This window comes from Echinops telfairi, unplaced genomic scaffold (genome assembly GCF_000313985.2).
Source record: "Echinops telfairi isolate 266 unplaced genomic scaffold, ASM31398v2 ScPeMD7_2;HRSCAF=8, whole genome shotgun sequence".
NCBI classification, from domain to species: Eukaryota; Metazoa; Chordata; class Mammalia; order Afrosoricida; family Tenrecidae; genus Echinops; species Echinops telfairi.
The window spans coordinates 6,389,016-6,402,802 of NW_022103898.1; the positions used below are offsets into that span (position 1 = coordinate 6,389,016).

At 56.4% G+C, this 13,787-nt stretch overlaps 1 protein-coding gene across 1 annotated transcript in view; it reads right to left on the minus strand.

Moving 5' to 3' along the window:
* The window catches only part of PNPLA3 (patatin like phospholipase domain containing 3), a 19,382-nt gene extending 5,820 nt beyond the window's left edge, over nt 1-13,562 (minus strand). The window contains exons 1-7 of the mRNA XM_004700647.1: nt 13,376-13,562; nt 11,206-11,438; nt 8,879-8,944; nt 6,067-6,276; nt 5,196-5,256; nt 3,352-3,552; nt 2,049-2,181 (exon numbers count right to left, since the gene is read on the minus strand). Of these exons, the coding sequence (XP_004700704.1) occupies nt 2,049-2,181; nt 3,352-3,552; nt 5,196-5,256; nt 6,067-6,276; nt 8,879-8,944; nt 11,206-11,438; nt 13,376-13,562 (1,091 nt within the window). The remainder of the gene's footprint in view (nt 1-2,048; nt 2,182-3,351; nt 3,553-5,195; nt 5,257-6,066; nt 6,277-8,878; nt 8,945-11,205; nt 11,439-13,375) is intronic.
* Nucleotides 13,563-13,787: the final 225 nt, after the last annotated feature.

Genomic DNA, 13,787 nt, shown 5'->3' on the forward strand with positions numbered 1-13,787 from the left:
GTCCATCTTGTCCAGGGCCTTCTTGCTCGCTGCCCCTCTACTTTAAGCGACTGGGCCACAGGGGCTCTGGTGACGTCGTGGTTTCTCCTGGGGCTGCCGACCACAAGGTCAGCAGTTTGAGAACACCAGCTGCTCCGTGGGAGAAAGAGGAGGCTTCCTACTTCAGGAAAACAGTGAGTCTTAGAAACCTACAGTTGGGTTGAGGCTCCGATGACTGTGAGATGGAATTGACTCTGGCTGTGAGGCTGCTTTCTTCTGGTCAGACGGGTTCACCAGGAGACAGGGAAGCTGCAGACACAGAGCGCTAAGTGTGGTCGGAGGTGGGCTGCTAATCACAAGGTCGGAAGTTCAAACCCTCCAGTGAAGCGGCTGGAGAAAGATGAGGCTGTCTGCCCCTGTCAAGATGGACAGTCTCAGAAACTCTTAACTGTGGTCACAATGAGTGGGAATCGATCCCACGGCAGTGGGCTTGCTTTGGTCATTGCTAAGAGAAAGAGTCCAATTCCATGGCTCTCTGGAAAAGTCCACGGAAAGGAGACAGGGAAAACATCAGAGGTTGCCTGGGGCCCGGGGGAAGAAACCCAGAGGCCCATGGATGACTGGACTCATTGAAACCTCGAGGGCAGAAAAGAGTGGCTCCTTAGGGCTTCCAAGCGGGACGTCTTTAAGGAGGCAGACAGTAAGTACATCCTTGTCCCGCGGGAGGAGCTGCCTGGCTAGAAGTGCCCATCTTGAAGTTAGCAGCCCAAAGCTGAAGCCGCTGCACCTGATGGAGGGCTGGGTAACGCAGGGAGCGGCTAACCTCGAGGTCGGCAGTTGGAGACCACCAGCCGCTCCTCGGGAGAAAGACGAGGCTTTCTACTCCCACACAGAGTGACAGTCTTGGAAACCCACAGGGCGGCTCTGCCCTGTCAGATTTGGCAGCATGGCAGCAAGTTTGTAGGGGGTTTTGTTGTTGTTGTTGTTTTTAATTTGGGGGGGGTGGCATTTTGGGGGACAACGAAGCCATTCTCCAAGACACTGTCACAGTGTACACATGACATTATGTGTTTGTCAGAACCACAAGAGCAAAGTAAGCCTCTGTCCAGTAATCCCCTACCAATATCCATTCTTATCCACCAGTGGCTCGCCCCACTGCAGCCCATGGGGTACAGGGAGACAAGCTGTTAGGAAGAGTGGGCCCGTGACTCAGAAAAGGAGGTTTCGTGTTCCAGTGGTCAACAGTCTTGGCTGCTTCACCACAGGCCGGTGGTTTGAGCCTATGCACCGCGTGTTAGGCAGGAGGAAGATGTAGCAGTCTGCGCCCATGAAGACCGACCACCCTGGAAACGCTAGGAGGTCGCGCTGAGCTGGGGCCCACCCACCAGCCAGGCTTGAGGGGATCTGTGGGAAGACTTGGCCATCCATCAAATGGCTCAGAAAAAGAAACTTTATTAAAAAAAAAAAAGACCGAAAGAGAAGCCTTTGATGACTACGAGGAGCTCAGGGGCAGGGAGGGGTGGGGTAGCCACTGGGGAGGGAAGGAGGGAGGATGGGGTTGGGGCAAGGGGAGAAAGAGAACCATTATCTGGAGGGTTTCACAGACTATTGTTGTTGATTTCATGTACACATGTACACACATATACAGTGTGTTTCAATAAACAATAAAAACAGAACAAAACCAAAACACCCTCTAGATTCTTTATCCTTCCACCTAAGCAGTAACCCGAGTGGCTGAAAACACCCTAATGAGGAGGAACACAAACCTGGAAGACTCCAAGTCCGTCTCAAACCGCTTCGCTCCCCCGCAAACAAACAAGAAAGAAAGAGAAGAAACCTGGCTGGGCCACTGCCAAGGCCTGGGACACCCCGCCCCTGTCCCCGAAACCTCTCTGGGCCTCCATGTCCCCGTGTGACAATGGGGGGGCTGGAGCAGCCTCGGTGGGTGACTGCTGCCTGCTCTCGGGGCCACCGGCTTGCTCCTAGTTACAGGTACAGGCATGAAGACGGGGAGTGGGGTGTGGGGGACCGCAGGACCCCCGCCCATGACTCGGGTGTCGAGGGCTCACCTCTGGATCATGGCGATGGAGAACTGAAAGGGCAGGACACAGGGCATCGTCACGTAGGACAGGATCCTGACCGGCAGGGAGTTGTGGATTCTGCTCAGGATGTCCAGGGGCCTGTTTATGATTTCTTCCAGGACTGAAAAACAGAACCAACCACTGGCTGCACACGGTAGCCCTTCCTCCAGGAGGGATACAGGCCAGACCCGGGGGGTGACCGAATCCAGGTGCCCTGGTGGCCTAGCGGTTACTCATTGAGCTGTTCGCCACAAGGTCAGTGGTTTGAAACCACCAGCTGCTTGTAGAAAGTAAGATGGACTTCTGCCCCGTCCTGCAGGGTTATGATGAGTTGCTATGGACTCGACGGCAGGGAGTGTCCCCTTTTTGCAGGCCCAGTGGGGGCCAGCCTGCCGGACCCCCAGGGCAGCTCTCAGGGCTTCCCATGAGCAACTGTCCTTGTCCCCTTTTTGCAGGCCCAGTGGGGGCCAGCCTGTCGGAACCCCAGGGCAGCTCTCAGGGCTTCCCATGAGCAACTGTCCTTCCAGCCAAACACTATCTCGGGAGGAGTCTGCAAACTTCTCTGGCAAATAAACCCCACTGCAGCCAGCAGCCTGGCGCCTGAGCGGACTGCATGCCACAGGTTGATTCGGGGGCAGCAGGTGGCCAGGTCTTCTGAGACCCCGCCGGTGGGTGGGCTTGACCCTTCAAACTGTGGTTAGCGGCCCAGTGTATCCCTTCACCCAGCGACTCCTTCCTGTCTGCAGAGGGGATGAATCATTCTGTCTGCATGAGGTTATAGGATGGGGCTGGGGGGTGCTTCTTCATCTCATGTGAGTGGTGTCCTTACAGAAGCAGACACAGAGACAGAGGCAAGAGGGCCATGGGAAGGCGGAGGCAGAGACTGGAGAGATGCAACCACAAGCCAAGGAAGGCCCGGAGTCACCAGAGGCTGGGAGAGACAACGAAGGACCTTCCAGAACCTCCGGAGGGAGCAAGGCCCTGCGGAAAGACTGGACTCGTCTTTCTAGAACTGGAGAGCCGTCTCATCTAGAGGGTTCCACCTTGGGCTAACAAGGTCAGCAGTTAGAAACCGCCAGCCGCTCCCTGGGAGACAGACGAGGCTGTCTGCGCCCCTGAAAGAGTGACAGCTCCGAAACCCACAGGGGCCACTCTGCTCTGCCCTCGAGGGTCCTCAAGAGTCGGAATCGATTCGATGGCCGTGTTGTCTTGAGCACTCTGGTTTGTGGCACCAGGAAACCCCCCGGACCTGCCCGCCCCCCAGTGCCTCCCTGCCCCATGGAGTGGATACCTATGATGAGACGGGGGGACAGGATGTCCAAGAGGCTCTCGTCCCAGGGCAGCATGCTGGCTCGCAGATGCTCCACCAGCCCATTGCTCTGTGACTGGGTCTTCAAGTCCAGGCTCTTGCTCTCCGGGCAGTCCCCGCTGGGCGCTGTGTCCGCCTTTCCCGAAGCTAAACTGGGGGGAGGCCCAGGCCACTCACACATGCCTGGGGGAGGGGGCGTGGAGACAGCAGGGCAAACGTGACTTCATCCCTTGGGAAGCAGGGGAGCATGCCCAGGCAGGCACCACAGAGGGCTGGTCGCAGGCTGTGGCGAGGAGGACAGGTTGTGGAGCAGCGCAGCGGTGGCCGGCCCGGTGCCCGCCTAGCCCACCCACGAGCTGTGGGCTCCAGCCTCAAGAGCAGCCTCGGGAGGCTGAAGGATCAGGATTCACGTTTGTGTACCAGGACCGAGCCTGGGGAAGTGGAACTCCCGTCCCGCTCACGGCAGCTTCTGACAAGGGGCCATTGTCGTGCCCCCTGGTGTCAATTGAGGTGTCGGGGCAGAGAGGTGGAATGGACAGCCAGAGGCCACACTACGTAGCAAGCGGCCAGCGGAGTTGGCATGGGATCCCCCCGTTTATCCCCCCTGGGGAGCTCATACAACCCATGTTCTAGATGTGGTGTGGGACCCTTGTTGCTGGGTACCAACCCATCGCGTCCCTACGCACGAATGAAGAAAACACTGCCCGGTCCTGCGCCATCCTCACAACGGTTCCTATCCCCGAGACTACGGTGGCAGCCACCGTGTCCGTCCATCGTGTGGAGAGCTTTCCTCTTTCACTGCCCCTCCACTCTCCCAAGCATGGTGTCCTCCAGGGAACAGTCTCTCCTGACAACACGCCCATGTATATGAGACAAGCCTCCCCATCCTGGCCTCTCAGGACCCTCTGGCTGCACTTCTTGACGATGATAGTGTGGGGGACAGGAAGTGACGGCTGCCCACGGCTGCACCCAGACATGGTACAAAGCTCGAGCCCTGGTTTCCTCCTCACTAGAGCGGCTACCTCAAAGTCAAAGGTCACTCACGCCTTGTCTGAATTTCTGACGCCTCGCCCCACCCCACCCCCAAGCGATGGTTTACTCCTCCGTGCCCTGTCCCCTGGGCCTCCACTTGACAGTCTCTCAGCTTCTGAGATGCCGCCCCATGTTCCTCCTCTCCAAACCAAGGCCAGCTCTCATGCAGGAACAGCACCCCAGGGCCAGCCCCGCCAACAACTGGCTTAGAGGTTGAAGACAGCCAGTGAGGACAGGGTCTGGACAAGACACTGCCCAGGACAAGAGCCAGCCCCCACCTGCCTGCAGATAGCTGTCCCGGTTGCTTGACCTGTGGACCTTGGGAAACCCTAGGTTCAGGGCAGTGCTAGCAGAAAAGGGACTCTGCTTCACTGCCTCCAGATAAGAGGTCACTGTGGCAGGAGGCAGGGTGCCCTGGGCCCACCACAGCCAGCTGCCCAGGGCCGAGTGGTCCCAGCTCCCTCACCGGGCCTCAGCACTCACCCTCCTTGAAATGGGCCCCATTTCCCTCTCTCCCAGGGCTGCCCAGTGCCCTGTGCAAGGGGAGGGTGGACGGAGACAGAAGGCAAACCTACGTGCTGTGCCGAGGAGTCCTGGTGGGACCATGGGGGAAGCCCAGGCAAAGCTGCCGATCAAACCCACCGGCCGCTCCTCAGGAGAGAAAAGAGGCTGCCTGCTCCTGGAAGGACTGGCCATCTGGAAACCCTCTACTGGGGGAGGGCAGTGGGCTGGGCTGGGTGGTTCGCCAGGCAGCAGACAGACAGCAGCCCTGGCCGCTCCCCCAGGGAACTCACCGTTCTCTTCCAAAAACCTGTAGGCATCCAGGTACCCCCGAAGGCACAGCTCCCCCAGCACCTGTGAGCAAACCCAAGAGGATTCCTGTGGAGCAGGCTGCCCCGCTTTGTGGGCTCCACAGCTTCTGGGGCCCCAAGAAGGCGGGATGATCCGCCTCACCCTCCCCACCCCCCTCAGGTCTGTTCTAGTCTTCCCTGCCTAGCTGTCCAGGGCCCACTGGGGTGGGGAGTGCGGGGGCAGGGTGCAAATGAGGAGTGTGCCCTCTGGTCTGCGGTGGGAGTCTGCCCAGGGGCGCCTCGGAAGAAAGGCCTGGAGATCTACACCCCCCACCCACCCCACCCCCAGATCTGGCCATGGAGAGCTGTCTGTCCAGGTGCCACTGTCCTCGGACACTTGGCCAGTAGCTGCCCGTTGCTTGCCCTGGGCACGGCCACAGCTGTGCGGGCAGCAGGGTTCCCTTTGAGGCAATTTCTGTCACGTGCACCCCCTGAAAATGAACCCCTCTGCTGTGTGTCCCCTCTTCAGGACGGGCCCACTGGGAGAGAGCAAGAAGGGGAGAGGGGGGAGAGAAGGAAGAGGGGTGGGTAGGGCAGGGAGGGGGTTGGAGGAAGGGGGCAAGTGTGGACAGGAAGAAAAGGGGACTGAGTTGGGGGGAGAAGGGGAGAGGGAGCGGTAAGGAGGGGAGAAAGGGAAGGGGAGGGGAGATGAGGGAGAGGGCGAAGGTGGAGAAGAAAAAAAGGGGGCTGGGAGGGTGTACAGGAGAGGAGGAGGTGGCAGAAAGGGGGGATAGGGGAGGGAAAGGGCCAGGGTGGTGGGGAGAGGAAGGAGAGAGGGGGCAAGCGGGGCAGAGAGTGTCACAAGCACCCTCACCTTGAGGGGGGTGGAGAAGAAGGTCCTGACAGTGAGGTAGGCGTTCCCCAGGCTGACTTGCATGTTGAGCCTGGACAACTCCACCTGCAGGAAGTTGGTGGACTGGATTCTGGGGCAGATGTCATGCTCCCCGTAGAAGGGGGACACGGTGATAGTCGTCCGGGGATCCAGGCAGGGTACGTTGTTACTCAGCACCCCGTCCACGTAGCGCTTGGAAGGCAGGAAAGGAGGACACATCCGGTCAGCAGCTGGGAGCGGAGGCCTCTGAGCCCATAGTGGGCTGACCTGCTCACGGGAGGGTGGCCTTTGGGCTCACGCTGCCCTGCTGGGTGTTCTGTGTACCCTGCAAGGCACGGGCACTCCGGAGTCCAGTCTGGGTTCTGCCAGCCAAGCCTGGAGCCCACCCAGGCACTTACAGGGTGCCTTTTGACTTCTGCATAAAAGCCTCACATTAGCCCAGGCATAGAGAGGACACAGCCCCACCCTTGGCCTGATGGGCACCATTGTTCCTGGTCTCACATCCAGACCCATGCTGGTTGGGGGCGTGCGGGGGAGGGAATCTTGGGCAGGATGCTTGACCTCCAGTAGTCTGTCTCTACCTCTTGTGAGCCTTCAAGTGGTGGACCTATGCCCAGATGGCCTGCAGATGGCCTCCTGTCCTACATCCAAGTGGCATGGAGAGAGGCAATTCTGAAGAGGAGTATCTCTCCTCCATCGGAATCAAAACCACCTTGATGGCAGCAGGCCACGGGGGCTGCCACCCCGGGCTCAAACGTCAGCACCTTGGTGAGGATGGTGCGGGGCCGCAGGCAGCGTTTCGCCCTGCTGTGCGCAGGGTTGCTGTGCGTCAGGGCACTTGGGCAGCAAACAGCATCGTACGCGGACAGGCTGCCGTGGAGGAGAGTGACCATCCCCGGACTGCCAGAAGGACGAGCATATCTGTTTGGGAAGAAGCCCAGCTAGAGTCTGTCTTAGCAGCCAAGATGGCGGGCCTTCTGCTCACCCTACTGTGGCCATGCCATCAGGAGAAACCAGTCCCCGGAGAAGTGGCAAAGAGATGGATGGACACAGTGGCTGCAAACGTAGGACAATTGTGAGGATGGTCAGAACCGAGGGAGGGTGTGTCCATTTGTCGTTCACAGGGTCGCTATGGGTTCAGCCTGACAGCACCTAACCAAGACCAAGCACCAACCGGCCTTGCTGCATTTGGACAGGGTTCCACCTGTGGTACTGGCAGTGAGGATGGCTTGGGGAGCCAGTCACTGCCACCAGCTGTCAGGATGCCCACAAAGGGTGGGGTGTCATCCTCCACCAGGGAGGACTTGCAGGGCAGAGCTTAGAAAAGAATTCAGCTGCTTCGCTGGCATATATGTGTGGGGGGAGGTCAGATGCGCAGGCATTCCCCCACTGAGGGCAATCAGTTGCCAGACTGCTGTCTCATCCCTCCACAGGGGTGGGCCTGCTCCCTGCCTCTGGGGACAATGGACAGGCTCCTGTAGGAGGAGTTTTCACCCTATGATAATGTTCCTATGGAGACCCAGAGACCACCCCTTAGACCACCCTCTCATTGCTGTGTAACCTATAGTGCAACTCCTCCCTGTGATGTATGTCTCTACCTGTAATTAGTGGGCTGGCATGCCCCCAAAAGGTATATAGGTGTGAGCCAGCAATATAGATCTCTCTCTCTGACTCTGAGCTCCTTGCTGCTCACTCCCTGGTCACTCCCCTCTCCCTTGTTCCCTTCCCCTCCTTCCCTTCCCCCTCTCTCCACATGGACCACCAAGCTGGGCTGAGGTGAGCAATGGTACTATGTAATATGCCTGATTGTATTATTGTATTATCTCTCATGCTCTCAATGACTTTAATATAATGGTTATATATCTCAACCGTACAATTGTGCAGTACTGAACCCGAGTAGTAGTAATATTAGTAGCAGCAGGTGGGGGCTGGCCCTTCACCCCCCAGCTACCATCTTTTAATTTAATACTACATATATGGTTTTTGTAGATGACAACTAATGCCTCCGGCCGCTATGAGTTAAACCTAACTCGATGGCAGAGAGCAATGCTAATGTAAAGGCTTCCCCCCGCCCCTAGTGGGATTGGACTGTAGAGTTTTGAGGGTCTGATTTTTTTCTGGAGGGGGGCGGGGATCACCAGGCCTTTCTTCCTCGTCTTAGCGAGGAAACACAACAGAAAGCTGTTCAGCTTCACAACACACACACCTCCTCGGACAGACGAGTGGGTGCTGCACAGGAGTGCTAGCTGGGAACTGAGCAGGGGGACCTCCCACAAGGAAAGCAAGTGTTTGGCCAGGTCTGGACTAGGCAGCCCCCATCTCCTCTCATCTCTCCAGACCAAGGTTGTGCAGCCCCTGTCCCAGCACGCCAGGAAGTAGGTTGGCAAACAACAAAGGCACTTCCCACGGATCGTATCCTGACTCAAGGTCCTGCAGCTGCAAATAAAACATCTCCCTTCTTGTTGTCAACGTATACTTCCCTAGTTCGAGCCCTATATGTCTCCCACCGCCTCACCCACAAGCCGCAATTTCCCTGACCTAACTCGTTGGGTCTCAGAACCGCCCAGGAGCTCAAGATGCTCCTGCCCCTCTCTCTGCTCTCCCTTCCCTCCCGGGAGCTCTTTCCCCACCCTAAGAAAGCCGCTCTCAGCCTCACGTTCTTTGTCTCAATCCTATCTCTGTTCAGTGTCTCAGTGCTGACCTCTCAGCAAGACCTCTCCCCATGAGCCTCCCATGCTGCCCTCGCCCCGTCTGGACCCCTCCCGGACCCCTTTTCAGAACTAGCAACACTCACCTCACCTCTGAAGGTTGGGGGGATGAAGCCAAAGAAGAGAGGGATGAAGCTGGAGCAAATCAAAGCCTATGAACACACAAGGAAATCAAACCTCCCGTGAGTCCTGGTAGTGTAGTGGTTATGAGTTGGGCTGCAATCGCAGGGTTGGGAGTTCAAAACCACCACAGGCTCCTTGGGAGAAAGACTGGGCTTTCTACTCCCGTACACCGTTACCGTCTCAGAAACTCACAGGGGGCTCACTAAAAGCCAGCATCAACACAATGGCAGTGAGTTTGGGAGTTATTTGGGGTGCCATATTTGTTTGCTTTTTAAATGTTGTTAGCGTTTTGACTCTTTGCTTTGTCTCTTTACGCGTTTATTGGTATATGAAACGCAGCATGGGTGGATCAACAGAGACAGTAACTGGATTCAAGGTTCCTTGGGGGTTCGGCCAGAGAGGTTGGGGGGAAGTGGGGAGCTAGTAAAAATGAAAACAAGAATGAAAGATATGTTCTAAAACTGATGGTGGCCATAATTGTACAACACTTGTTGATAGGATTGAACTATTGAATTGTAAAATGTTTGGATTATGGCCCAAAGAAACGGTTTATAAAAATAATAAGAGGTTTTTTTTGTTTTAAACCAAGCCAGTTGTGTCCAAGTCCATTCCAACCTAGGGCAGAACTGCCGGTTTCCAAGTTTTCAGATTACCAGGCCTTTCCTCCACGTTGCCTCCAGGGGGCGGCGATGGGGACGCTCCACCTTCAGGGTAGTAAACTCACTATCATGGAGTCTATTCTGACTCATAGGGACCCTAGAGGACAAAGGTAGCACTGCCCCCTGTGGGTTTCTGAGGCTGTAATTCTTTATGGGAGTAGACAGTCTGTCTTTCTCCCGCAAAAGAGAGTGGTTTTGAACTGCTGACCTTGCGGTTAGCAGTCCCATGCAACTGCACCATCTGGAGACTGAGCCCCTCTTCGGGCTTCTCCAAGCCAGCTGGACCACAGGGCCTCAAGCGCTCGCTGCACAGAGCACACTCTGTGTCAAACCACCAGGCACTCTTACCTCTTAGCCCCAGCACCTTCCTGCTCTGGCTCCTCAAGAGCCACCTGGGCAGGCAAGGCAGTGCCAGGGCCGCACAGAGATGGGGGAGAGAGCAGGGCCCATGCACAATGATAACCCTCTGTTCTTGGTATAGAGTTCTTTCTCACACATACATGAGTGTCACTGGATTTGTTTCTCTGGACATAAACACATCTAATCCGAAAACATTCTGGTCTGGGGAGTTGGAGGCTAGAGACACAAATCATGGAGAGTGGAGGCTTGTCTGACCTCTGCCTGACAGCAGTTGGGTTTTTCTGCTTTGGAGTGTCAGAGGCCAGACAGGGCGTGCGATGTACTCAGCTGTTCTCGGAAAGGGCCACTGGGAGCAACATTTTGGATTCTCAGACACGGTCTTTGGCTATTCCTACTGGAAATGGAGCAAATGAATGTAATGGATAATAAGTCACAGCTCAAGGGGGTTGAAAAACCCTCTTGAACTTTCCTGAGGCAAAAGCCATGCTGCATAGTCAAAGATGGTAAATGGAAGGCTTGGCCAGGCTTGGTGCTGCTAGCAACCTCAGGGTATAGGGCATATGAATGGGATAATTTAGATAAGAAAGGACTGGGTTTGAATGTTTCAAGAATTGTGTTTTAAGATCTGGCTACACTAGGGTTATATTGATTTTTCCACCTACTCTTATTGATATATGATAGACATAATGATTGGGAAGTATGATTGCAGAAGGAGCCCTGGTGGCATAGTGGTTACATGTTGGGCTGTGAACCACAAAAATCGGCGTTCAAAACCCCCCAGCCACTCCTCAGCAGAAAGACATGGCTTTCTACTCCCATAATGAGTTCTAATCTTGGAAACTCAAAGGGGGCAGCTCTACCCTATAGGGTAGCTATGAGTCCCCCTCCACTCAGTGGCTGTGAGATGAATTCTGTCTAGCACCCCCTGGTGGTGGTCGTTGGCAAGGACAGCCTTGGGACACCTTGACCAATGGCATTTTGAGATTGTAGGACCCTGCTGAAGCAGGTCCTAGCCATGGCTGCGTCCTAGTGGGGCTGTGCACAATGACACATAGGGAAGATGCAGGAGTGAGGCCATGGAGGCTTTGGGAGCTGTGGCTGCTGTCAACTAACTGTCCCACCTTACACATACGGAGTCCATGACGCTCAGCTGCAGGCCAACCAGCACCCCAATACCTGGCCTGGTGCATTGTCACAGGCGGGGCAGGTTGGCTCCTTGGTGTGGCTTTCAAGGCCAGGCAGGGCCACACGTGGGTGGGGGAGGGCCTTACATCGATCACTTCCTCTCGAGACTGAAAATGAGACACCAGCACGTTCTTGCCATCAGACACCCTGGTCATCGAGATGCACAGTCTGCCAGAGACCATCTGGTGGATGTTGGCGGGGAGCTCTTTCTGGAGGCAGGTGTGGATGTAGTTGGTCACGTTGATGAACGGGCTCAAGATCCCAAAGTTGTGTTTTCTGATCATTTTGGCCAGGCGCATATAGAACTCAGCGATTTGGTCTAGGGGCGGGATATAAATATACAAACTCATGAACCACCCCAGAGACAGAAATACACAAACCCATGGACCCTGATGAGACACCTCGAGGCAATCCTTCCTCTGGCCCCAAATGGCCCATCCACATAGCCAGTAGTCTCTACTCCCCCGGCCCCTCCAAATAAGAGCAGTTACAGAGGAACAGCACAGGACCTTTGATGAGATGGGTTGACATAGATTGCAAGCAACGAGCTTACATACCACAACCGTGAGGCTGGCACAGGACCAGGTAGTGTTTCTATCTGTTGTCCACAGGGTCACTATGAGTTGGAACCGGCTCAATGACCACTAACAGCAATTCTTCCTCTTCATTTTTTAAAGACCATATTACTGGGGGCTCTTACAGCTCTTATAACAACCCACACATCAAGTGCATCCAGCACACTTATACATGTGTTGCCTTTATCCTTTTCTAAACATTTTCTTTCATGTTCTTTCCTCCCCTCACCCCCACCCTCGTGAACCCTTGATAAATGATAAATTATTGTTTTCATATCTTACACCAGCCGCTGTCTCCCTTCTCCCATGTTTCTGTCATCTTCCCCTTGGGGGGGTGCTATATGTCAATCATTGAGATCAGTTCCCCCTTTTAACAGCAGTTCCTTTGTGGTCTTCCTTATTCAGTGTCCAACTTTCACACGCGATTGCAAATACCGTGGCTTGAGTCCGGGCCACCTTAGTCTTCAAAGTGACCTCCTTGCTTTTCAACACTTTCAAGAGGTGCAACAGATTTACCCAATGCAGCGCATCATTGGTTTCTGAGCTGCTGCTTCCACGGGCATGGCTACTGTCTGAGCAGAGGCACGGCTGCTCAAAGGTACAGCCCTGCCGAGTGGCAGAGGAGCTTAGGCCCCAGGAGCTATATGGCGTGTCCTGGTAGACCTGGCATCACTCTTAACCCACTCAGCACTCCTGGGCAGAGGGGACCGTCCATTGATAAGGAAGTTGATTCAGGACCTTATCTTCCTGCCTGATGACCCTCATGTGCTCACACTGCCTGGCTGTCTCACTTGCCCCAGGCAGCTCCCTGGCTCAGGACACCAGGATCTGGCACAAGGGCTTACTGGGCCTCCAAAGAGGCTACCTTGTCCACGTGCCAGCCCAGGGTGCACAAAGCTAGCCCCCTGCAGGACTGCCCTGTCATTGTCACTATGACAGGAGGGGACTGCAGCCCCTGCTCAGGGACACTGGAAGACACATCGGGGGATGTCCCCCATGCTAGAGGAATAGGATCCCCCCAAAGGAAGACAACTTGCACACACGCACCCATGCCAACACACACAAAACACCCAGGGGGTGATGGAGACCTGGTATCTTAAGTCTGCTCTGGAAGGCAGCCACCTGCAGGGGCCAGGCCAGCGCTGTCAGTAACCAGGGCCAAGGCCCCCTCCAGGTGGGATGGGGCATCTACCTGATGCCACTGGCGAGAGCAGCTTTCTCCTCCCGTTGCAAGAAGACCCCTGGCGCTGGCCCAGGGAGGGAGACCAAAGCCTAGAGTCCTGGCATCGAGTCAATGCTGACGCACAGCAACTCTGTAGGATGCGGGGACAGGGCTCATCTGCCCTTTTGGGTTTCTAAGACTAGAACTCTTCATTGGAGTAGAAAGCCTCCTCTTTCTCCCGCGGAGCCGCTAGTGGTTTCAAATTGCTGACAAGGGTTAGCCGCCCCACTCTTAACTACTACGACACAATGCTGCTGAGAGTGGGTGACAGGGGTCTCCTGTCACCCCTTCACGTCTAGGGCCCAGGGTGAGCTGGTGTCCCGCACCCTGGAGGCCTCTGCTCCAGCCCTGAGCGCTCCGGGGGGAGAGGGGACAATGCCCCAAAGAGGCCCCTCTGGCGCTGCCCTGGCCGTGAGCACCCAGTGTGTGGGGGAGCCCCGGGATGCGTACGGGCCTCACCCAGCGAGAACCCAGCGAGGAATAAGGCGCAGTGCAGCGCTCCAGACGAGGACCCACAGAAGGTGCGGACGTCGCGGAGGAGACGCGGGGCGCGCTCGTACAGGCAGTAGGTCACCCCGAGATGGTAGAAGACCAGCATGCCGCAGCCCACGAAGCTCAGGCTCCAGTCGCGCTCCCGGTCGGACATAGCGGCGGCGGCGGCTCCGGGTCTCGGGCTGCTGCTGCTGCTCCGCCGGGCACCGCGCGTTCTAATTGCTGCTGGGCTGCGTTGCGCTGCGCTGAGCTCTGGCCTGGGACGTCCGCCAGGCACTGCCCAGCCGGCAGCCGCCTCTAGGCCGGCCCCATGCAAATGAGCCCGCGGCACGCCCACCGGGCAGGCCGGGCACCGCCCCTTTCCTAGGCCCAGCGCGCG